Here is a 25,429-nt window from a genome sequence, read left to right as displayed (position 1 = left end):
TTATTATAATTCAGGTATGGTGAGGCCCAAAGATCAGTAGACAACTGCCATTAAAAAAAATGGCTTGTTACTCACAGTTCCCAAGAAGAAGGGGGTGTCATACCATGCAGGGCCCCATGGGAAGCCCCAGGACCCATCAAGAGGCAAAAGGAAAGAGAGGAAACCTTTCTTGTGATTTTAACAGGAAGGAATGGGAAAGGCAGGTTCAGCAGATTTAGGCTTTGAGCATAGGGGCTGTCCCTCATTTCCTGGCCTGGCCCTGAGATAATTAGGGCACGAAACATTGTCTCAGAGTGTAAGAATCTGATAGAGGAAGGGGAAGTGTGGGCTCTGGATTGCTTGGTTTGCATATGAAAAGCATGTTCCTTGTGAGTTGTTTGCTATTGCTAGGAATCAACCAGCCTTGGTAGCAGCCTCTTTAGGATCAGCAGAGTCCCAGATGTCAGAACATCAGAATATGCAGAAAATAAAGTCATGATTAATACAAGGGAATATCATTATGGGCATGGTGGTTTTGGAGGCCAAATGCAAAGAGTAGACAAGTGAATGGGCTTTTCATCCATCCATCCATCCATCCATCCATCCATCCATCCATCCATCCATCCATTTATCTACCCATCCACCCACCTATCCATTCATCCATTTATCTAACCATCCATCCATTCACCCACCCATCTGCTATCTATTCATCCATCCATCCATCTACCCATCCATCCACCCATCCATTTATCCATCATCCACCCATCCACCTATCCATTTATCCATCTACCTATCCACCCATCCATCCATCCACCCACCCACCCACCCACCCACCTATCCATCCATCCATCCATCCATCCATCCATCCATCCATCCATCCACCCACCCACCCACCCACCTATCCATTCATCCATCCATCCATCCATCCATCCATCCATCCATCCATCCACCCATCCACCCACCCACCTGTCCATTCATTCATCTACTCACCCACCCATCCATTCATTCATCCATCTATCCACTCACCCACCCATGCATCTGTTCATTCATCCATCTATCCATCCACCCACCTACCTATCCATCCATCCATCCATCCATCCATCCATCTAGCCAGCCAGCCAGCCAGCCAGCCAGCCAGCCAGCCATCATACATCTGTACTTATACACCAGGCACTGGGAGGGGGTGAGATACAAAGATGTATAAGACATTCTGCTAACTTATGCTTTCACTCATTCATGTATTCACTTGTTCATTATTCTACATTCTTGGACATAACATTTGAGGTAGCTTACCTGACCCATAAAATAAAACAAAGCTATATATATATACATATATATGCACACACACAAAAATGATCTATATCAAGGAATATTTTTATGAAAATTTAGGTTCAAGAAAGGTTAATATCTAAATATGTAGGCCACAATCTCACCCATTTGCTAAAGGTGGACTTCAAGGATGAGTTTCCTGATGGCAAAGTGAAAAAGGAACTGTATGTAATCCCAGCACTTTGGGAGGCCGAGGCGGGTGGATCACGAGTTCAAGAGATCAAGACCATCCTGGTCAACATGGTGAAATCCCATCTCTACTAAAAATACAAAGAATTAGCTGGGCATGGTGGCGTATGCCTGTAATGCCAGCTACTCAGGAGGCTGAGGCAGGAGAGTTGCCTGAACCCAGGAGGCGGAGGTTGCGGTGAGCTGAGATCACTCCATTGCACTCCAGCCTGGGTAACAAGAGTGAAACTCTGTCTCAAAAAAAAAAAAGGAACTGTAACTGGTTATGAGATTCCTGTTGCCCCAAAGGGGAAATCCTGAGTATTTGCAGCAACCGATGCCCCTTTGTAAGGGAATCTGTTCAAGCATCTGTCCCTTCTTTGAGTGCACTAGTATGTTTATATTTCTGGCATAAATGGTGCAGATTCATTTCTACTTAAAAATTGACACCTAACCTGTGACAAAGAATAGTTTTCATAGCATTTGTAGAAGGAAGAATTATCGTAATCATTCAATAGAAGTAACAAAACCTTCCATCTTACTGGATTTTCTAGCAGCCTGGAAAACATTTCTCAAGCTTCCCCTGTCAGAATCATCTGATGTAGAGTGTTTCTGTGTGTTCTTAGTTTTGCTCTGAGTTGTTAAGATTTGGAGGAACTAGAAACGCCTGACCAGAGGCACCCACAGTCAGGCTTCCAGCACCTCAAAGCTCGTCTTGTGGATAAGGAGAAAGCCCAATGGGCTCAGCTAGGACCAATACTTAGGAGTGTGAGGGTGACAGGTTTCAGTTCAATATCTGGAAGCTAGGCTACTAGAGCTGCCCAGCAGTGGAGCAGGCTACCCAAAGAGGTACCAAGCTCCTCATCCCGGGAGGTGCTCAAACAGACTGGCTGACTGCCTTGATGACAGTGTTGGATGAGAAGCTGTATGAGTCTGTTCTCGTACTGCTGTAAAGAAATACCTGAGACGGGGTAATTTATAAAGAAAAGAGATTTAACTGGCTCATGGTTCTGCAGGCTGTACAGGAAGCATGGCTGGGAGGCCACAGGAAACTCACACTCATGGTGCGAGGCGAAGGGGAAGCGGGCACCTCTGACATGGCTGGAGCAGGAGGAAGAGAGAGAAGGGGAAGGTGCTACATGCCTTTAAACAACCAGATCTCCTGAGAACTCTATCAAGAAAACAGCACCAAAGGGATAGTGCTAAACTATTTGTGAGAAATCACCCCCATGATCCAGTTACCTCTCCCCAGGCCCCACCTCCAACATTAGGGACTACAGTTTGACTTGAGATTTGGGCAGGGACACAAATCCAAACCATATCAGAAGCTACCCTTATTGAGGGGCCTCTTCAGTCAGAAAACTGGATTGCAGAGTGCTCCAATAAGCAGAATAATTCTGTATTCTTTGGTGCTAAGAAATTTGAATTTTACTTGTAGGTAAAATTTGGATTTTACTTGTATGTTGGATTTTTTTTTTTAACCTATTTCTATTTTAGTAGGGGTTAGGTGGGAGAGGAGTGAGTGATAGGACTGGATTTGAAAAGATCAGTTGTTGAAGAAGGGAAACAATGGCAATAATTATTTAAAAGTGTGGTTGCCCCAGTGTGATTTTCAGTCCTGGTTCTGGTGATGGTGACCTACCTCCAACACACGCATCTACCACCCTGTCCATCGCACCACTGCTATTTGATTTTCTTATAACGGTAAAGAGAATGCAAACAAATCGCTCCTTCTGAAGCCCAAAACTGGATCTTAAAAATTGGGCCATGAGCAGTAAGGACACCAGAAGAATCTAAAAGGCCTGCTTAAATCAGGCGGTAGATCTCATGGAGTCTACAGCTGGGTTTGGCAAAGTAGGCCCACCACTCAATCATACAAATAAAGTTTTATTAGAACACAGCTGTGCCCATTTATGTAGTGTTTTGGCAGCTTTCACACCGTAATGATGACTTGATGTGACAAAGACCATATGGCCTTCAAAGTCTGCAACATTTACTAGGTGGCCCTTAATAGAAACAAATTGCTGACCTCTAGCCTAGGGTAGTGGTTCTCAGCTCTGACTCAGTGTCAGAATCACCTGGTGTACATTAGAAATAGAGACGCCAGTCTGGGTGCCGTGGCTCACGCCTGTAATCCCAGCACTTTGGGAGGCGGAGGCAGGTGGATCATGAGGTTGGGAGGTCAGGACCAGCCTGGCCAACATGGTGAAACTTCATCTCTACTAAATATACAAAAAATTAGATGGGCGTGGTGGTGTGTGCCTGTAATCCCAGCTACTCAGGAGGCTGAGGCAGGAGAATCGCTTCAACCTAGAAGGTGGAGGTTGCAGTGAGCTGAGACTGTGCCACTGCACTCCAGCCTGGGCAACAGAGCCAGACTGCATCTTAAAAAACAAAACAAAAACAGAGAGTTAACTGGGTCCCTACCCCTAGGATTTAAACTCACTTAGTCTGGAATGGGACTCAGGCACCTGTATTTTTATAAGTTTCCCCAAGTGACCATCATGTGCAGCCAGGATTGAGAATCACGGGTGTAGTCCAAGTGGGTTTTTCAAGATTGCAGAACTGGTGTTTGTATCTACAGGGTTTCTACCCAGGAGCAATGATCCGTTGATCTCAATGTCACGGTCCGGTCCTTGAGGTCTGAGTTATTGGGTCTGTGGTATAAGGGAGACCTTGTAATAAAAATCCCTTCAGGTACCTGGGTGACCAGACTTCCTCGAAAAGGTTGAAGGTGGTTGACATTATGGTGAGTTTGTGTGTGTGTGACATATGCGCACACACACGGGCATGCATGAGTGTGTACACTTACATGGTTTGTCTATAGAGATAACTTTTTTTGTTTCAAATGAATGCATTTCAGAAGGACCCTGTGGTGTCTGCAGCATTGCTATTGTCACATTGTCATAGCTCAGTCTCCAGCTCCGGCTTATGCAGCCTCTGGTCTCTCTCGTGGTAATTAACATGAAATGTTGGTGACACCGCCAGCTCCAGGAGAATGTGACACCTCTTGCCTTTCCCCATCGTAGTTTCCGGTCTCTACCTCTTCTGCTCGGGGTAGAAACTTCACTTCATGCTGGTGTCACTTTTTGTTGGTAGGTAGAAGATGCAAATGGGAATTTCAGGGTTTGTTTTGCCCCTTGGGCTGAAAGCAGATATTAACCACCTTGCCTTTTTCTGTGTCTTTCATGTGGATACAGTTCTGCCTGTCCCGGCTGCTTTCTCCCTGGGGCATGCTCTCCTGGACTTAGTAGCTGACTACTAACCAGAGTGACCAACTTGTCCTGGTTTACCTAGGACTTTTCCAGTTTTAGCTCCAAATGTCCCATGGCCCAGGAGCCCCTTCAGTCCCAGGCAAATCTGGATGATTGGTCACCATCACACTAGACCATCCCCCAGCGGATTGGTCATTGCACGCACTTACAAACATGGATGTTTACAGGGTGCATGTGGGGTTTTATTAAAGAGAGATGGGCTAATAATGCAAATTGGGGTCATTTGTATGAGGCTATGTGTTTTTCATCTTTTTTTTTTTTAAATAGCTGAACACAAGAGGTCAAGCAAATTCTTGCTAGGCCTGTCAAGCTGTGTTCCTAAGGGACAACACACCACATCAGCTTTTCTTCTGCACCTGAGCCTACCCAGGCATGAAACAGATGCTTCACAAAGGGCCTTCTCCAAGATGTTTGCTTTGAAGGGGTTCAGGCAGCCCGGCAGGGTGCTGTGGAGAGGCTTGGCTCACAGTGACTAGAATAGACTCCTCCTGGCTGGACCACCAGCTACGGAGGCCAATCACTTCCCCTTTCTGAGACTCAGTTTCCTCTTCCACATAAGAGACATGGTCACTCACCTGCTGAAGTGGCTGGAGGATTAAGAGGCTTTATAAAGGTTGACTTCCTCTCTTCTGCTTTTCCTTCTTTACACAGGGCCTGGTTCTTACTCAAGGCGAGCTTTAGCCAGGGCAGGCAGCTGCTGTAATTATCACCCTGCATGACTGTGGCTTAACTCAGTGAATATTTCTTTCTCAGTCAACAGTCCAGCAGGGGTATTTCCTCCTTTGGTGGCTTTACCAGGTGATCCTTGCCCACAGGGAGATATGGGACCCCACACTTCTTTCCTCTTATGGTTCTGTCCCCGCTTAAGGTCCGTGGAGTCCTTCCATGTGGTGGTCACAAGGCATGGAGGGTTGGCATGGGATTTTGTATGAGGCCATGTCTGGAAGTGGTATACCTGCAGCTCATCCATGTTCTACCAGCTGGAACTGGGTCATGCCTCACCATTCCCTGCACAGGAGCTGGGAGATGTAGCATGGTGGTGTGCCAGAAAGGAGAAGGATGTAGGGTTTGACAAGCTGATTGCTGGCCGTGAGCACCAGTGGGGTCATCTTCCCCTGATTAATCAACATTTCTCTGTGCAGTCATGCATTACGTCACAACAGGAATATATCCTGAGAATTGCACGGTTAGGCGATTCTGCTGTGCAAACATCATCGAGTGTGCTTACACAAAACGAGATGGTCCAGCCTGTTCACACCTCAGGTCTATGGTGTAGCCTAACCCTCCTTGACTCTGTCTCACTTGATACTGTACCGAATACTGCAGATAATCATCACACAACAGTGTTTGTGCATCTAAACAGTGTCTAAACATAGAGGAGGCAAAGTAAAAATGAGATATAAAAGATAATGAATGGTATACCTGTACAGGCCAGCTCCATCATAATCCCGTGGGAACACCATTGTATGCGCGGTCCATGATTGCAATGCCATTATATGGCACGTGACTCTTTCCAAAGCAGGATTCTACCAGACAGCTGTGATTCATTTTATACAGAAAAGGGGTCTGTGTTCAGATGCACTAAGTTTAAATAACGTTAAACCAATTTCTTTATTGCAGGGCCTGTCAGAGCCTTTCCTTTACTGACCATGAATATCTATGCGAGGGGGCAGACTACATAATATGTTCTAAACTTAGCAAGCTCTTCTTTTCTGGAGTGGCATTTTAGAACTAATACTCTGCAGGATAAGGCTTGGAAAACACCACTTTAGATGTTTCTCTAGTTAGTATTCAGAAACCAGAATACCTTCACAAAAACATTGGTGTTAAAAGAAACCACCAAAAAAATCTGTGGTTCTCAACAGACAGGTTAGTCCCCAGGGATCATGGTATCGGGGCCCAGAAGCTGAGTCTTTATAGAATGTGAAAAGGGAATACTTTTCTGTCTCCATTCCATCTTTCCTTCCTTCCCTCCCTGTCTTCCTTCCTTCTTCCTTTCTTTCCTTATCTGTCTCCTCCCCTCCCTGTATTCACTCCTTCTTCTCCAACTTGGCAAAGGAAGCCCATGAGGTGTATGTCTCAGTATTGACGCCTGAGTACGGTCATCAGTGTCTGCTAACTGGGTGTGTGAGTGATGTGTTCAGTACTACTTAAATCCCTGTCTCAATTTCAGCTGGGCGCTTCAGGACAGTCTGCCTGGACTGGTCCTGTCACCCTGGCCTGCTCATCTGGGTGGATGTTAAAATCCCTTTCTAAGCCTGTGTTTTTATGGCTGGCTGGCGTCACCTGTCATAAATCAAGGTGGGCTGAGGTTTAGCACTGAGGTTAGACAGAATCACTCACAGCAAAACTGGAGCGGTTTTATTTTTCTATTTTAGTTACAGGCATCAGCCCTATATGTATAACTTAAACTTAATTTGGTGTGTAATTGGGACTAGCTCTTTGGAGCCCTGGGTTATGTGTTTTGGAGTAGCTGAGAAGTGGGGCATGGAGGGGCAGGACGTGGTATGTTAATTGGTGGCCTCTGGGACCGGTGGGAGAATTGGATTTAAGTCCCCAGTTAGAGTGAGCTTGGCAGTTTTATTTGAGTCTCTGCGGGCATGTACTGGGGAGACCACCAGTTTGTGCTGGCTCGAGCGGGTTACTCACTCTCTGCCCTGATGCCTGTCTGTGCCTCCCTGGCCAGCACAGTGGCAAAGGGTGGTGGAGGAGCCCAAGAATGGTGGGGGGGAGGCCTCTCCAAGATGTGGCTTGCCACTTACCTGTAGCGGTTGCATGGTGCTCAGCGCATGGTCCCAAAGAGGGTTTTGCATTTTATTACCAAAGTCTCGATAAAAGGGACTTGGGTCAGAGCAAACATGGGGGGAGGAAAAACAAAGGAAATTAAATACAAAATCACCGCTGGTGGAAAACCACATGGAGGCCTTGACTTTAATATTGCCAGAGCTGGGAGGAAGGGGCCCCCAGGAGTCGGAACCGAAGGACGTTGGCCTGGTATTCCTGAAGCCTGGCCCCTCTCCTGTTTAAAAAGAAATTGCCATTTAATTTGTTTCTGAGTTTTATTTCTCAAGTGAACCAGCATGAGGCCATGTAATGAGGTTGTGTTTCTGGGAGGTGTTGAAAGATGGGGAAAGACCAAAACCACCAAGCAGGGCCCGGCCACTCCAGGAGCAGAAAGCGGCTGTGGGCCCTGGGAGTCAGCAGCGCCGGGGGACAGAGGGGCAGGCAGGAGCTGCCAGAGGGCTGGCTTCTTCACACTGTCAGTGGGCAGGGCTCGCCATGTGTGGTCGGAGGGCGGGCCGGTTGGCTGGGCCGCCTCACTTGGCTCAAGAGAGAAAAGATGTGTCTTCATCTGGTGTGAAGATCCGCAGGGGCCCGCTCGAGCGCAGGGAGTGAGATTGCGTGGCTGATGTGAGCCAAGAAGGACCCTTGCAGCGAGAGAGAATCTGAGTCATGGAGAAAAGAAATCCTTGGGCAAGGAGGAGAAGGGGTTTCCCAGAGAGCAGAGGTCAGCTCAGACCACGAATGAGCACGAGTGTGTGAAGCATCATGGGAGGTCACTTATATAAAAGGTTGGGCAAGAGATTTCTACACCAGGGAGCATCAGAGGAGCCCCCAGAGCCTGCCACCATTGGGGGCTGCAGCTGTCCTCGGGCGCTGAGACAGCTGTGCTGCACTGTGCTTCTTGGGAAACGATGCCTGAGGCATGGGAGCAGGTGGGTGCCAAGGCCTTCTTGCCCCTGCACAAAACTGGAGTAAAGTTGAAAAGTGCAAGGTCTCCTGCCACCCTCCCTCCCGTGGCCTCCCGGACAGTGGATGGGGACCTTTGCCCTCAAATGATCCTCCCAGTGGTGACAGAGAGAACCCAGGGTAGCCAGGCCCTCTCTGCCAGGTGACCATGCTGTGCCATTCCTGAGTGTGTGACCCCCTGGCACACACACACATGACCCCTGGGGTCCAGGGGAGATCCACCTTCTCTGCTGCCCCAAGCTCTGACTCCAGCTGGCTCCTCCCAGCCACTGCAGGTTCCGAGTCTAGTTGTCTGAAGGCACTTGGCTCCGTGAGGATTTTGAAAGGCACTCCGCTGGTCTGCAGGGCCTCTGTGCGTGGCCGTGAAGTGCTGAGAACTGGGAGAACAGATTAGTCTGTTTACTAAACAAAAGTTTTGCACCCGGCATGACAGATTTTATTGTCTTTTCCACAGCCCCAGGAGGGAGTTATTATCTCTATTTTATAGGGGAGTCCAGTAACTTATCCAAAATGAGCAATCACAGCCAAAGCTGCATCTATTAAGCACTTAGGATGTGCCCAGCCCATGTCAAGGTCTTGGATGCCTTATCCCATGGAGGCCTCATCATAGCTGTCCCTCCTTGCTGTCACCTGCCTGCATGCTCTCCCCTGCCGCCTAGTACCTGGCAAATAACCACAGCAGCCCCTCCCCACCTCATTCCCAATGCCACCACATGGTGTGGCAAGGACAGTGCTAATGAATTTGGTCCTCAGAATCCCATGAAGTGGGTGCCATGATCCCTGTTTTACCGATGGGGAAACTGAGGCCCCAAGTACAGAACTGACATTGTCCAAGGTCACTCAGAGGGGCCCGTCGGCAGAGCCCTCTTGTTGCTGAAAGTCTTTTCTGACTTCTGTGGGAGAAAAGTCAGGAGAGGAGCAGTTTAGCACGATCACATAGGCCCCCCCACCCAAAGATGACCAAAGAATGATCCTAATCATCTCCTCTGGCTAAGATTTAAGTGTTCAAAATCCTCATCAACTGCAGAGCTGGTTAAATGCAGATTCCCAGGCCCCAGCCCTAGTGTGAGTCAGTTGGGCTAAGGTCCAGGAATTAGCATCTTAACTGTCGTCCCAGCAGCTCATGACATGAGTGACCCATGTGAGCCACACTTTGAGAAACTGAGTCGTTTACTGATCACCTTTAAATTATATCCCTGAGTACATGTGCTCGCTGTGTGTGTGTGTGTGTGTGTGTGTGTGTGTGTGTGTGTTTTCTCTGGGCATAATGAAATGTCAAGCAGTTTTAGATATTTTTCTCTATATTTTTCTGTGTTTTAATTTTATATGATGAGCATCTTTTTTTTTATAAGCAGGTAAAGTCATCAAGCTTTTCTCCTGGGCAGCAAAGAGCAGAAATATTATCAACATGTAGAAAGTCGATTTGGGGAAAATGTGGACATAGAGACAAAAAGTCAAAACTGTAAATGAACATTCTCACTCCTAGTGCTAGCCTCCCTTTCTCTGTGGCTCCAAACTCCTGAGCCAGCCACGGACAGCCTGGAGAAGAGAGGAATGTCCCACCTCCCATTTTCAAATGATCTATTCTTGGCAAAGCAGAGCTGAAGACACACCTAGGAATTTGGGCTGGTGTGACTGAGCCAGGCCCGGGCCTTCCTCCCTTCTGTCTGGGCCCCTAGAGTCTAGACCTGGCCAGCCCCTCTCCTCTCCTGCCCAGCCCTCGGGCACCCTGGCCAGCCAGGCAGAGCCAGGGATGGCGATTTTACAGCACTTTTATGGCTCTATTCTTGCCCAGTAAACCCACACCGGGCCCCACAAACACTCTGTGCGAAGGCCAGGCCCTTCCAGAGAAATGGTTTCCTACACCTTTACAACGTGATAGGAAAAAAGGGGCCGTTGGCTTTATGGAAACTATATAAAGTTTATGGAGTCTTGGCAGGCCAGAAGTGGAGAGGGCCTGCAGGATGGGGGTGGGCATCTCAAAGCGAGACGGCCATGAAAGAGCCGCAGGCCTGCGTATCGAGACCAGTCAAAATGCCAGTGACCAAAGCAACACTGGGGCACTCGGGGGACCGAGGAAACTGGCCTTGCTTGGGGAAGCAGCTGTGGGGGTGCTTTCTGGGGTAATATCATTTAATCTCCATAGCATTCCTGTAAGGGAGGCATGGCCAACCTCATTCTGTGGTGGGGAGACCAAGGCAGAGGTGTTTTGAAAATTGCAGATGTGCCCAAGGTCGCCCAGCCAGGGGTGGTGGCGCTGGAGTAGATGTTCTGCGGCAGGCTTGAGTTCTCGCAGTCTCTCCCGTGTATTGAGCGACGCGTCCCAGTTTCAGGTCCGGGTAACGTGGTGTCCACACTCTGCTTTAGTTTGGGACTTGTCTGCTATTTGTGGTTGTCTTGGGGTCCCCTGGGGTCCTTCCATCAGCCCCGTCCCCCTCCGCGGGTCAGCTTTGCTGTTGAAGCTGATCTGTGCTCAGGTCGCCCTGCTGGCCTTGCCTGGAACAGAAGTGAAGCCACCCAGAGGGGTTGGCTCTGAATCAGGACAGGGTTAGAAGAGAGTCTCTGCCTTTGGCCACCCCCCACCTTGTTCCAGTTCTGCCAGCAGATCCTCTTGGGCCCTGCAGGAGTGCCTCATGGGTCTGAACACGGGGTCTGAAGTCACCTTTTCCAGTTCCTGTCAGCCTTTGGTGTTCTAATCGATGTCTCCTTGCATGTGCACCTTGTGACATCCATGTTTTCTCTCTTTTACTCATTTGGCTGTGAATTGTTGGAGTGCAGATTCCATGAATGCTTAATTCTTCATCTCTGGTTTTGTCCAGAGAGCCTGTCATAATTTCCATAATATGGTGATTACTACATAAATATCAGGTGGGAGGATGGATAGGTTGGATGCATGGCTGGCTTGATGGGTGGATGGACAGATGGATGGAGGGATGGATGGAGGGATGGATGGAGGGATGGATGGAGGGATGGGTAGGTGGATGGATGGTTGGATAAATAGATGGGTGGATGAATGGATGGATGGTAGATGAGTTTTGTGTAGACTGTCAGATACCCACCTCCTCATTTACACCCTTGATTGCAGTTAAACTAGCAGCCTAACCCAGGTTCGCTGAGGCTTTTACTAAATGCACTTCTATTTCAGGGGATATACTTTGCTCTCACTGAAGCCATATAGGGAAACCAGCCAGAATGTTTGAATGTGTGTGTAAATACTTTACGGTCCCCATAAACTTGTTTAAAGACAGGTGGGGGTAAAATTGTAAACCGGGACAGCCTTGTGGGAGGGCCATTTGGAAGTAGCTATTAAAAGTTTCAATGTGCCTGCCACCAAAACCCAGCAGCTCCACTCTTAGTTGTCAGGGTGCCACCAAGACCCAGCAGCTCCACTCTGAGTGTCACGGGTAAGAAATACACTCATATGTTTGTGCACAAAGAACCATGCACCAGGATGTCATATAGTGCTTGTATCTGCATTGCTCAAAATGGTGAAAAATAGGCAGTAGCCTTGATGTTCTTCAACACAGGGAACACCCGGACTGTGGAAAATGCTGTAGCCATCAGAGAGAATAAGGTGGATCCATATTTCAAAGGGGAAGGATCTCCAGTAGAGCTTGGGACAGACACTCTCCCGGCTTCTGGGAGTTTCCAAACTCTGGTACTCACTGGACTCGCACATGTCCCTCCCAGCCTCATTTCTATTCAATTCTTTTCCTTCTCCCTTCCTTCTCACCCATGAAACACAGTTTACTGGAATTCGTTCTTTAATTCTTATGCCTACTAGCCAGTGACCCTCCCTTACAGAAAAGGAGGAAAATGAGAGAAGAGCAGTTATGTGTGTAATTATTGTCTGCTGCTTCTTCAATTAAAAAGATTGAAAGGCATAATATTGAAACATGATTTATGGGTGCCATGTTCTACCAAATAATGAGGCCAAGAAGAAGGAAGTTCCGTTGTTACAGAAAACCTTAGCCTTTGCTCTCCTGCAGGAGATAAATTGGCTCTCATTTTCTTATTGCTAAAGAAATGTGAAATGGTTTTAGGCATATAGGATATGGTCTTTCAATACGTTGAAATCCAGAACTGAGTAGTTTAGGAGTCGTCTGGCTCAGATATTGAAGGAAGTTCCCTGGAGGCGTGGCAGCTCGCACCAAGGAGGCTGTAGCCTCAGGCCACCATATATCCTCACCCAGACTCTAGGGCTGGGACCCATCTGCGAAACATCCTCTGGGTCCTCGAGGGCCCCAAGACAGCTAAGGCCACAGAACTCAGGAGAGAGCGGCAAAAGCACAGAATCCAGGGTTCCACCAGATTCAGGCTGTTTATTAACTAATTGCCCCTCTGTTTCTTCATCTGGAAGACAGAAATAATCACGTTACTGTTAATTGTGTGACCTCGGACAAGTTACACCATCTCCCTGAGCACCACTGTTCCATCTGAAGGTCGTAATAGCACCTGCCACAGAGGATGGTAGTAAGGACTAAATTAGTTAATGCATGTAAATTACCTGGGTCTGTGCCTACCGCATAGCAAGCGATCGGTACTTTAAAAAAAAAAAAAATCACTGCTGTGACTATTGCAGACACCTTTGGCACGATTGGAATGGCTGGAATTCAAACTCAAGCCTTCCACTTCCAGGGTTCTGCCAGTGTGGAGCGGACAGACCTGGCTGGGGATTCCCAGCTCTGCCTCTCTTCAGCTGAGCAAGTCATTGGAACTTGTCTGAGCCCCATTCTGTTCAGCTGCAAAATAGCCATTTCTACTGTGCAGGGGGAGTTGTAAGGCAGTGGACTCCAGCCCTTTTGGCACCAGGGACCGGTTTTGTGGAAGAAAATGTTTCCATGGACAGGGTGGTGAGGGGTGTCATGCTCCTACGAGAATCTAATGCCGCCGCTGATGTGTCAGGAGGCAGAGCTCAGGTGGTTGCTCGCCCCGCTGCTCACCACCCGCTGTGCAGCCCAGTTCCTAACAGACACAGACCAGTACTGCTTCATAGCCCCGGGCTTGGGGACCCCTGTTGTAAGGTTTAAAGACGAGGCCGGGTGCGGTGGCTCATGCCTGTAATCCCAGTGCTTCGGGAGGCCGAAGAAGGTGGATCACAAGGTCAGGAGTTCAAGACCTGCTTGGCCAAGATGGTGAAACCCCATCTCTACTAAAAATACAAAAATTACCTGGGTTTGGTGGCGCATGCCTATAATCTCAACTATCCAGGAGACTGAGGCAGGAGAATCGCTTGAAACCGGGAGGCAGAGGTTGCAGTGAGCCGAGATCATGCCACTGCACTCCAGCCTGGTTGAAAGAGCAAGACTCCATCTAAAAAAGAAAAACGTGAATGGAAACAAAGTGTCCAGGACGCAGTAAGTGCTTGGCAGATGGCAGTTGCCCTTGACAGTGAAAGATCTTTGCTAAGAAGCCTCTTTGGGTCATGCTCTCCCCTGGTAGAAGGGGTCCATTCCTGGTTTATGTCCTTCTGGCTCAAGTTGGCTCAGCAGCAGGTGCCTGCAGGACTCTCTTTTCCTGGAGGGTGCAAAGTCTGCGCTAGCTCTAGAAATAATAGCTACAAAGAAAAACCACTGGCAGCCCCTGTGCCAGGGACTGTGTGGAGTCCCTGGGTGTCCTTAGAGCAGCCTGGGGAGTGAGTTCCTCACCTCATGTGCAGATGAGACATGGGGGGTGGGAGGGGACCAGCCCGGGCACACAAAGCTGGGAGATGGCAGGGCTCAGAGTCTGATCTTGGGCTGTCAGTTCCTTTCACCACACTGTGGCACGTTCCAGAGCCCCTATCCCAATTCCTAATCGTGGACTCCACTCTACCTCATGATGACTGTCCTCTCCCATCTCCTCACACCCGCCACTGCCACTGGGTGGCTATGCAGTGCCATTACAGCTTTGTGGGGTTGATTTGTATTTTTTTCAGCAGTGCTTCTTAACCTGGACTGTCAGATGTCTAAATGCCTGAATTGTGTCGTAGAGAATGTTCTGTTCCATGTGTCTGAATCTGTGGGTTTACATAAATGCTCAGGGATTGGGCTGGGGAGCATGGGTTCTGGGTGCCAGCTAAGGCCTTGCCAACCCCTTCCAGAAAGGGCTCCATGTTTACGTGGGTCGTCCTGGGGTTCTGTCTGCCCTCCACCTAGAGTCTCCCCTCGGGAAGGGGAAGGTGTGATTTTGCACATATTTCTTTTTCTCTCAGCTAATGGCATTTCTTTGTTTTCAGTTGAGAGGGAAAATGTGCAGAAGAGGACCTTTACTCGATGGATAAATCTACATCTAGAAAAGGTAATGGGACACTTGGGTGTTTGCTAAGTGATAGATTCTTCTGCCACTAAATTGACATTTCCAGAGAGTGGAGGGGGACCTGGTGACCTGTGCTCCTTTTGTTGTTCATTCACTTAAACATCTGTGAGTGCCTCCCCTGCCGGTTACCAAGCTCGGGACTGGGAGGAGATGACTGAGATGGCTCTGTCCTTAAGCAGGAATCTGAGCAGATGTTGGAAGGTGCTCCTTGTTGGACATACCAGCAGCTCCATACACGGGAAGCAGGTGTCTTTGGGCCTGAAACTCAGGTGGGCATCTTGATTGCCAGAACTGGGCTCTGTGAAGAGCCAAGAGCCATTTGTGGGTATTTGGGTTGATTCATGCACGAACTCTGATCATCTTTGGACAAAACTAGATGTCTTTCTAAAGTCACATCATGTTGCTATTTAATAATAATAATAGGGCCGGGCACAGTGGCTGTAATCCCAGCACTTTGGGAGGCTGAGGCAGGTGGATCGCAAGGTTAGAAATTTGAGACCAGCCTGGACAACATAGTGAAACCCTGCCTCTACTAAGGATACAAAAAATTAGCCAGGTGTGGTGGTGCGCCCTGTAATCCCAGCTACTCAGGAGTCTAAGGCAGGAGAATCGCTTGAACCTGGGAGGTGGAGGTTACAGTGAGCAGAGATTGCGCCATTGCACTCCAGCCTGGGTGACAGGGCGAGACCCCATCTCAAAAAATAACAATGATGATGATGGTAATAATAGTAATACCTGCCCCTTTTGATGTACTTCACTCTGCAGCAGGCATCCTGCTTAGTGCCACACACACGCCATGTCTCCTATCATCCTTATGATGACTCGGATTACCCCCTCCTATCAGAAGGAGGAAACAGAGGCATGGAGACATTATGTGGCTTTCCTGAACTTTCTGTGGCTTCTCTTCTGTATTCAACTTAGTGGCCCTTCTCTTCCTCTGTTTCTTTTTTTTTTTTCTTGCATCTGTGGTCTGGCTGTTTGGAGTTGCATTTTGTGTGCAAGCATCTCATGCACACCCCATAAAACAGAAGCAGCTCCCCCATGAAAGAGACTAAAGGAAGAGCCACAGAGGAGAGCAGTGCTGGGAGGGGATGAACAGCTCTGGGTGAGAAGGGGAATGGGAGCAGGCAGAAATCCCAGCCCTCCTGGCACGTGAGGTTGGACCTCAAGGCTGTGGGGCTGGGGCTGGGAGAGGAGAGACCATTTTTCTCTTTTTTGAGAAAGTTGATTTTTATCTACTCACTTCGCCTCTTTCTCCTTAAGCACCACTATATACTCAGCAAGTAGTCTCAATTCTGTCTGAAGCTGGTAGCACCCCACTTTCATGTCTGTAGGTATGTCTATTTTTTTCTCTCTTCTCCTCTTAAAAGGTTCAAGAGAGGCTGGGCATGGTGGCTCATGCCTGTAACCCCAGCACTTTGGGAGGCCGAGGCCGGTGGATCACTTGTGGTCAGGAGTTTGAGATCAGCCTGGCCAGCATGGCAAAACCCGTCTCTCCTAAAAATTCAAAAATTAGCTGGGCGTGGTAGCCCATGACTGTAGTCTCAGCTACCGGCGAGGCTGAGGCTGGTGAACTGCTTGAACCCAGGAGGCGGAGGTTGCAGTGAACTGAGATCACACCACTGCGCTCCAGCCTGGGTGACAGAGTGAGACCCTATCTCAACAAACTAAATGGTTCAAGAGTACTACTGACTGCACTTATGGTTAACAGATAGGAAAGGTTCTTAGGAAATCATTGAAATGATTAGAAAGCAGAGAAAACAAATGTGGCTTTTAGGAAGTGGGGCTCTTGACCGCAATTCTAATTCAAATAGTTACCATTAGGTCTAGGATATTGCACAAGCAGGCACTCGGCCACCCACACCTCCACTCCCCACATGTAGAACGCGTGACACGGTGCCACCACGTCACCCAGGAGCCTCCTGAACTCTACAGGTGAAAGGTTGTATCACTGATGGAGCTTTATAAATCATCTGCCAGTTGTTTTGACTATTGATACATTTTCAGCATTACTTCTAAAGTGAAGTGTTATTTTTGGGGGAAAAAGAAAAGAAAACTGGTCCCCAAACCTGAGATCACTGAGCTCTGAAATGAATGCCTCATGTGTGTCAGGGTAGCCGGAAATTCCTGCGGGAGGACACACTAGAGCCTTGGAGTATTTCTTTCTTTTTTAAAAAATTAAATAAATGCAGAAAAGTACAGAGGGTCATATGGCAAATACCCCCCATCTCACCCACCGCCCCAAGTGAACCTCTGTTCACATTTATCATATCAAGAATTCTTCTCCTTGGCCAGATTCCTGCCCCCTTCTCAGGGCAGGTGGGTAGCGCCCACTCTGAAGATAAATCAGATAGCACCTGAAACTGATGTCTAATAAACAGGGCAAAATTAACAGCCATGTTTCCAACCTTGAGACTTTCAAGAACAACCTTTCATGTAAAGGAAACCTGGGAACTCCTTGGTGAATTGGGCTTAACTGCAATTTGAAGGCTGTCAGAAATATTTACTGAGTCTCTGGCTTCTGGAAAAATCCCTTAATTTACCGAAGGAGTTAGATCATGAAGAAAGCCCTGGGGGTGCTGTTTATTTGGCCATACCAATCTCATGAAGCCCACGGAGCGTTTGGGGCCCAAGGAGTGTTTTCCCTGGCGCAGGTTCAATTTCTCCCCCTGCCAGCTCACAGGATGGACTCTGGCCAAGGCCCTGTTTGCTGCTGCTGCCGAGGCTCTTACAGGAACTGTCAATGGATATTATTCTTCAGGTTTAACTCAGAAGTCAGGCTTGGCCACGGCCAGGGCTGGTAACTGGAAATTTTGTTAGTCCATTTATCAGGGGATATTTTGTTCGGGTCTCCCGTTTTCTGCATTGCATTAGCAGGAATGACATTTCCGTAAGAGCCTCAGTAACCTGACGCCGTCATGCTTGGGGTGGAATGTACCCAAGGAGCTGCGGCAGTTTGCAAAGAAAATAATTTGCCTTTTGGTTCAAAGACGCTGTTGCCCTTGAAGCGAAGCCCTTTTCTGTGCACCTGCAGGTGGAATTGCCCTGTATTTTGACTAACTGGTAGTAAAGGGACTCATATGAAGGGTAAGGAAATGCCACCTTCCTCCATAAAAAATAAAACACAGGTCCTCCACGGCTGCCATGGGAAGGAGGCTTTCCCACAGGGAAAGGGTGGCGGGGCCTCAGTTCCACTGTTTCCTGCCCCTGGGTCTCTGGCTGGTTATGGCTGCCACTCTCCTGTTGGCCTCAAGAGCACCATGCCCCATTAATCCTGGCTCCCATGTGAATGCCCAACCTTCCCCTCTACTCAGGAGCAGAGAGAGCACCCAAACCAGCTGCTCTAACCTTGCCAAAGCCCCCCATCCAAAAAGGTAAACAGGAAATTCATGCTGGGGTGGGAGCTTATTAAAAATCGGGTTTCGGCCAGGCATAGTGGCTCATGCCTGTAATCCTAGCCCGTTGGGAAGCCAAGGTAGGAGGATATTGCATGAGCCCAGGACTTTGAGACCAGCCTGGGAAACATAGAGAGATTTAATTTCTACAAAGAATTTAAAAAATTAACCTGACACGATGACACGTGCCTGTAGTTCCAACTATTTAAGAGGCTGGGACGGGAGGATCACTTGAGCCGGGGATTTGAGGCTGCAGTAAGCCCTGATCATGCCACTGCGCTCCAGCCTGGGCCACAGAGCAAGGTCTCCTCTCAAAAAAAAAAAAAAGAAGAAGAAAAATGCAAGTTTCTGGACCCTGCTCCCAGAGATTCTGTTGTGATTAAGAGGAGTTATTATCAAGCTTGTTTAGACAGTAGAAACCTTTCTTCAAGCAAAGCATTGCCTAGAACTGTAAATGTAGTCATCCACCTCCTCTGTAGGTTCCACATCTGTGGCTTCAACCAACAGCAGATAAAAAAAATTCAGAAAAATAACTGCATCTGCACTGAACACGTACAGATTTGCTGTTTGTCATCACTCCCTACACAATACAGTATAACAACTATTTATGTCGCATTTGCGCTGAGTTAGGTATTATCAGTAATCTAAAGATGATTTTAAGTATATGGGAGGATATGCATAGATTATATACAAATACCGTGCCATTATATATCAGGGACTTGAGCATCTGCAGACGTTAGTATCCGAGGGAAGTCCTGGAACTGATCCCATATAGATACTGAGGGATGTCTGTACAGGCCGATAAAAGCTGTGCCTCTGATTAAAGGGGGTCAGTGGGATCAACTTCCTCCTCCACCCCGCTCTCTCTCGTAGGGTGTCCTAAAGCTGCTCTGCTGAAGCCTAAGGTTCTGGGGAACACAGTTTGCAAATCCCCGCACTGGAGCATCTAACCCACAAGTTTCAGCCAGTTCCTCAGACTCGTGGCCATGTCCAGCCAAGCTCCTAGTGAATACCGTGTTGAACCACACAGTGTCAGTTCATCTGGACAGCAGACCCCTGCTGGGTCTAGGCTCAGAGAGGAAAGCCCAGGGGGCTTCTAGCTATTTCTCTCCCAGGCCCCGCTCCACACTCCAGATCCTGTTTAGGGAATTGCCTTTTTCCTTATGGAGATGGAAGTAGTCTACGTGAACTGACTGGGGCTTCTGTTTACTGACCCAGGGAACCCAGAAAGTGAGTGTGGGAAGAAAAAGTTCCTCTTTAAAGTTTCCTTTCTTGTTAAAGAATAAATGTGCTAATAATTCTTTGTTAAGCCCTATCTTCTGTAGCTGTTAGACATGCCGTGCTTACAGGCACATAGTACATCCTATGTCCTTGTACTTTAACCAGTATATCTGTGCTGAACGTGCTCACAGGCATGTCCCAGCTCTCCATTGCTTTTCCCTGTTTAGAAAAGTTTTAAGTCGTTAGCCAGTCGGGTTTTAGTTTAGATTGTGAGGTCTGGCTCCAGCCAACGGAGATCAGACACAGCAGTAAGGATGACCCCAAATGCATAAGGAATAAATGTGTCTGTTGTCCTTTGTTCTTTGTACTCTTGTGGCAGGATGGCTAGCGAGGGTACCCTTCCTGCAGTCCAGAAAGTAAAAACTCCATTGCTAAAATAATTCTTTGTCTCAGTGCTAATTTTTCTTTGCGTCCCTGAGCATCTATTTCCAACAGTGAGTGAGTGAAGCAGAGAGATGTTTCAAGAGCCGTTCACTAGGAAGGGGCAGCCAGCTGAGGACATGTCCCTTCCACTGAATGCCACAAGGCATACACCCTCTGAATGACATGTCTTTCTAAGGAGGGCATCCCAAGGCTCTGCAGGCAGGAAGCCACTTAGCAGTCAGCAGGTGGGACTGGGCTGGGCAGGCGGGTACTGTGCCAGCCTCCCCACCTGCGTGATCTCCTTTCATTCCAGCCCAGCCCTCTGAGGAGGGTCAGATTCCTCACCTGCTCTTGCAGACAAGTATGCTGCCTTTGCAAGTGTGCAAGGTCAGGTTAGGCCCAGGAAGGTTAAAGAACGTGTCCAAGGCCAAGTTGTTGTTGAGGTAGAGCTTGGCTTTGAACTCAGGTGTGTCTAACGCCCTTGCTTCTCATTGGCTCATGTGAGAGGTGCAGTGTTGGTTTATCGCAGGACGCTGGATTTTGTGGAGGAATAGAGGGAGTAGCATGCAGCTTTTTAATTTTTTTGGTGCAACTTTAATGAGTTTGATTTGTAGTAATGAGCTTGTATTGCTTTTGTACCTAAACATGTAAATACACATAAACATATGCATGGCCATGTAAATCAATCTCTGAACCTTTGAGTTCCTAGTAAGCTTACACACGTGGGGTGAGGAAAGGATCCTTCCCTTCACCCAACCATTGAGCCTTTTAGCAGGCCAGCTGTGTCCAGCCAGCTGCCCTCCCTTTCCAGTCAAGTCTCACACGCCAGCACCCTTTCTGGCTTCCTCTGCTAAGGGTTCCTCTACCTCCAAACTTGGTCTAAATATTGGCAAAACAATGACAGGCACCTCAGGAGGGTGCACTTTTGAAGACTAAAGCAGTCTTGGAGATGGGGGGCCCCTACAGACACCCGGACGGAAGCCTGGGGAGTAACCGGCCCAGGGTCTTGTCATTGCCATGTGGATCTTGAATGTGCTTGTGTTGGCCCTTGTGGCCTGATACAGGAAACAGGACAATACCGAACAGCTAGCTTGACCAAATGACCAAATGCTGCAACTATCACTCGCCCTCTTTGAGCCTCAGTTTCCCCAAATCCAAAGTGAAGGGTGGCTGGGTGGGGTGGCCCAGGCCTGTCATCCCAGCACTTTGGGAGGCCAAGATGGGTGGATCACCTGAGGTCAGGAGTTTGAGACCAGCCTGTCCAACATGGTGAAACTCCGTCTCTACTAAAACTACAAAAATTAGCTGGGCGTGGTGGCATGCACCTGTAATCCCAGCTACTCGGTAGGCTGAGGCAGGAGAATCCCTTAAACCTAGGAAGTGGAGGTTGCAGTGGGTCAAGATAGTGCCACCGCACTTCAGCCTGGGTGACAGAGCATGACTTTGCCTCAAAAAATAAATAAATAAAATGAAGGGCCTGCGCTAGGTAATTTCACATAAATCCTAATAGAATTATTTTATTCTACAGAAGGATACAGTCAAGACATGCCATTTCTTTCTGCTCTTAAGCATGTGGATGTGATCTGAACTTGGGGTCTGAGCTCTTAGGTTACTAGGGCCCTCAAGGGTCACTTGTTTGATCAGCCCCCTGGTGGGGAATCTTCTCTGCAGCCGACCTGCCGAGTGGCTGTGCTCCGCTACCCAGGCATCAGCTCCAGGAGGAGGGGCCCGCTACCTCCTTGGACGGCCTTTTCTACCTGTAAACGGAACTGGATGTTTGGAAGTTTCCTCCTGAGCAGAAACCTGCATCTCGGAAATAGCTTTGTGGACCACATATAATACACATATAAATACGCATAAATATGCATTGGTTGCTAATTGGCCACTTTCTTCCCTTCTCTTTCAAAGTGCAATCCACCTATAGAAGTTAAAGACTTATTCATCGATATACAAGATGGCAAAATCCTAATGGCGTTGTTAGAAGTCCTGTCTGGGCGGAATCTGGTACGTAAGTCACATAAGGGTCGGAAAGAAGCAAAATGCAAAGGAAAACACTGCTGAGGTTTTTTTTTTTTCAACACATATACCTGCGTGCACACACACATCTGGACAAGAAACTCTGAAGCAGTGAATTTTTTTTTTTATTGGTGCCTACAAGCCATATAATCAGATGGGACAAACTAGTACCTTTTTAAAAAAAAAAAAAAAAAAAAGTAAATCTAATTTAGTAAATAAATGCCCAGTGTATTCTGTGAGGCTGTTAAGGCTTAAGATTAGAACTAAAGAGTTAAAGTTTAGCCAGCCAGCCATTATATAAACTAGAATTATCACTAAAAACTGGAAAAATTGGAAGGGAAATTCCTTTTGTTAACCACCCTAAGGCTAAAACTAGAACTGCTGGCTTCTAGAACATTCTTTTAAGTATGACTGAAGTTGAGCCAGCTGGTCTTGACATTCATTTCACCTTGGACCTGAGCCAGACTTCTCCATGTTGCATGCATCTGGTGTGTGCAGATTGGCCCTTTTTCTCCTCTTCACAGACAGCGGGATTTTTCAGCCTTGGCACTGTTGACTTGGGTCAGATGGTTTCTTGTTGCGGGAAGATGTCCTGTGCATCGCAGGACGTCTAGTATCTAACTGCTAAATGCCAGCATCACCCCCGGGTGCGAAAGCCAGCCATCACCCAGACATGGTGAAATGTCCCATGAGGGGCAACCTGATCCATTCCAGAATGGAGGAGTGTGAAGGTTGAGAAAACCTGCTCTGGGGTCCATTGATCTGGCCTTGGTAGCCTATCGTGCCTAACATAGAGGTGCAGCAGTGGGTCACCCCTCTACCGAACCGTAGCTCAGCCAGCACAGAGTGTCCTGGGTCTGTCCTTAACTGTAGGTCTAGAGTCAAGAGTCCCTGCTTCTCTTCTCAGATGTAATGTAGCTGGTATCTTATCAGACTCCTTAACCCTCCCCCACTTTGCTTTCCCAGTGGCAAAACAGGAGATAAAATTTATTAGCAGCACTCACAGAGAGCTATGCAATGTTAGGTGATGAATTCTCAACAGTATTTGGTTTCTTGGAGGGACGTGCCGTGACCGTGGTCTCCGAAAGACTCCATGAAAAGGTGCCTTCTGGTCCCTTGTTTGTGCTCCCAGCAACACAGGCTCTCCACTCTATTGCCAGAGCCCGGGACACAGCTGCTGTGTCCCTGGTGGGCCTCCATGGGGAGTCTTTGATTCTGGAGCCCAGCCAAGAACAGGTCTCCACTTCCCCATGAGCGTGGCCTGGCACTTCACAGCTGGTAAAACTGACCCACTGGGTTGCCTTGAAATGTCATCTTCCCCCAACCTGGAGGAGCGTCAGTGTGCTTTGATTCGGGTTGACTGTGATGGCAGTCCTGGTATGTAGAGTTAACGTTGTCAGAGTTTTAGCTCCTGCAGACATCCTTCTCTCTTTCGACCTGGGATAACTGTCCACAAACCTCTTGGCTAGAAAACAGAAACATCTGCTGCCACCAGGGAGGACCTTGGCTGGATGATTTAGCAGCTGAGCGGTGATGCTGACAGCTCATGCTCCCTGCCCTAACAAAAGCAGCAGTTCAGCGAAGGGAACATGTGACTGAGGCTCTCAGGAGAAGGGAGGAATCTAACAAGCCAGGAGCTGGGTCCCGGAGAAAAAATTTGACAAATTTGTCCCTTGTCAGCTCACTTCAGTTTCCCCCACTCACCAACTTCAGTGAGTTAAATCCCAAGTACTGTAAATAAGGCCAAGCTTCGAAAGCCCTCTGATGTCACATTTGTATGTCCTGAGAGGTACCTGGGTTTGGATGCATTCCAGGTGGGTTTTAGCTGTAAGCGCCTAAGTTTGTCTTGAAACTCCTGTGAAAACAGTAAAGCACACCCAGCGGCAGCGCTGGGCATCGTGAAGTGCCTGTGTGGGTTGAATGTGCTTGTTTGTTCTGTTCTGTTTTATAGCTGCACGAATACAAATGTTCGTCGCATCGTATTTTTCGGCTGAACAACATAGCGAAAGCACTCAAGTTTTTGGAAGATAGCAATGTAAGTGTTTGAAGCGCATGCTGCTAACACAGACTTGTCCTGTTAGGAACAGGATGTCATCTGAAGTTCAGCGCTGGTCTCAAGAGAAGCGTGAGACCTGAGCTAAAATGGTCAAATTCAACTAAGCTTAAATTTCACAGAAATCACTTAGATGACCCCTCGGTTGGGAACATAGTCCATGACTCCATGCCCACCCACTTTGCATCCATCAGGATTAAAACTCTGATGGATGGTCAGTCGTAGAAAGGCAGAGAAGCTGACTGGCTCTCAGATATTTAGAATTTAGTTCATGTTTTCTTCTTCATTTCCCTTAATAAGAGTATGGCGAGCATGTCCAAGTGTAAAACTTTCTCTTGGAACTTAGAATATGGGAGAAAAAGGGGAAGAGGGAGGCTAAATGAGCCAGAGAAAAAAATTATAAAATTCTCTCTTTTTTGATGTAACTTTCTAGCCTCTGATGAGCTTTTCCTGAGCCTGGAACTCTGCCCCATGTTCTTCGCACATGGGAAGGGTTGACTCATCAGGGATGGAGTTTCATCGCCCCTCTTTCATTAGGTTTCACCAGTCAGTCCGTATTAAAACAAAACCCAGCTTGCCCAAAACATGGGCACACACACTGAGATTTTATCATAAAGCGGATTCATTTGGGGTTCTTCATAGTGATAGAAGCTGAACTCAGCTGATTTAAGCAGAAAAGGAATTTGCAATTTGCTGAAAAGATAGTGAGTAGCCACAGAATGACTTGAAAGACCGAGCAGTCAGGGACAGAACCCTTGCCAGGCACCAGGACCACTGCAGAGCCCCCTAAAGGGGCGGTGGGACATGCCCCCACTGCCCTGCCCCTGCAGCCTCAGGGCAGCCCCACCATCACCTGCAGGAGGAGCTCTCTCTGCTTCGTGGTCATCTCAGCATCACAGGTTTGCTTTCAGTAACCATTTGGGTCACATTTACTAAGGCTCATTTGTGGGCCTGGGACTGCTCAGCCTTGGGGACAGACAGCTACATTAGAGACTCATCTGTGCCTTCAAGATGCTTAGGGTCAGCTGGAAGAGACCTCACATGGACAGCACGCTGCATGTTGTACCAGGGGCATGAAGAAGAGGGATGATCTTGCAGAGGTGAAAACAAACAGCTGAGCGGGGGAAGGACTAGCCTATGAACAGGTGTGGCAATGAGGAAGTGCCGTGCAGAGGCTTGGGGACATCTGACCTCCTGTCATCCATCTGTCGTATTTTCCAAACTGCTCGAAGTAGCTGCCTGAAAGTCAATGAACATTAAAGCCTTCATCCCCCATACTTTTTCAAGCAATGGTAAATATTCCAAATGTGGGCATCCTATGTCAGCTTGGTGCCCCATTGGGCCCCATTGGCCAGGCAGGTAGGACGAATGAACGGCCCAGTGGGAAGGCAAGCCCGGGAGAGTGAGCCAGGTGGAAAGGAGCATTTCAGATGCAGTCTCTATTCCATTCCCAGAATCCACAAAATACTCAGTGGGCCCTCTCTGGTCGCTTCTTGTCCCATTGTCTCAGCTCACTGTCCTCA

General features: G+C 48.1%; 1 protein-coding gene across 12 annotated transcripts in view; it reads left to right on the top strand.

Annotated features, from left to right (window-relative positions):
• CLMN (calmin) overlaps positions 1-25,429 on the top strand; it is a 137,240-nt gene that overhangs the window by 75,084 nt on the left and 36,727 nt on the right. For all 12 annotated transcript variants that reach the window (XR_013521514.1, XR_004730119.2, XR_013521515.1 and 9 more), the window contains exons 2-4: positions 14,719-14,780; positions 21,746-21,841; positions 23,805-23,888. Coding sequence is in view for 8 of the 12 variants with exons in the window: in XM_035261398.3 (XP_035117289.1) it covers positions 14,719-14,780; positions 21,746-21,841; positions 23,805-23,888 (242 nt within the window). In the remaining 4 variants the exon portion in view is untranslated. The remainder of the gene's footprint in view (positions 1-14,718; positions 14,781-21,745; positions 21,842-23,804; positions 23,889-25,429) is intronic.

Source organism: Callithrix jacchus, chromosome 8 (assembly GCF_049354715.1).
Source record: "Callithrix jacchus isolate 240 chromosome 8, calJac240_pri, whole genome shotgun sequence".
NCBI lineage: Eukaryota > Metazoa > Chordata > Mammalia > Primates > Cebidae > Callithrix > Callithrix jacchus.
Note: the sequence above shows the minus strand (reverse complement) of the source record. Positions and strands in the feature narration are given on the sequence as shown.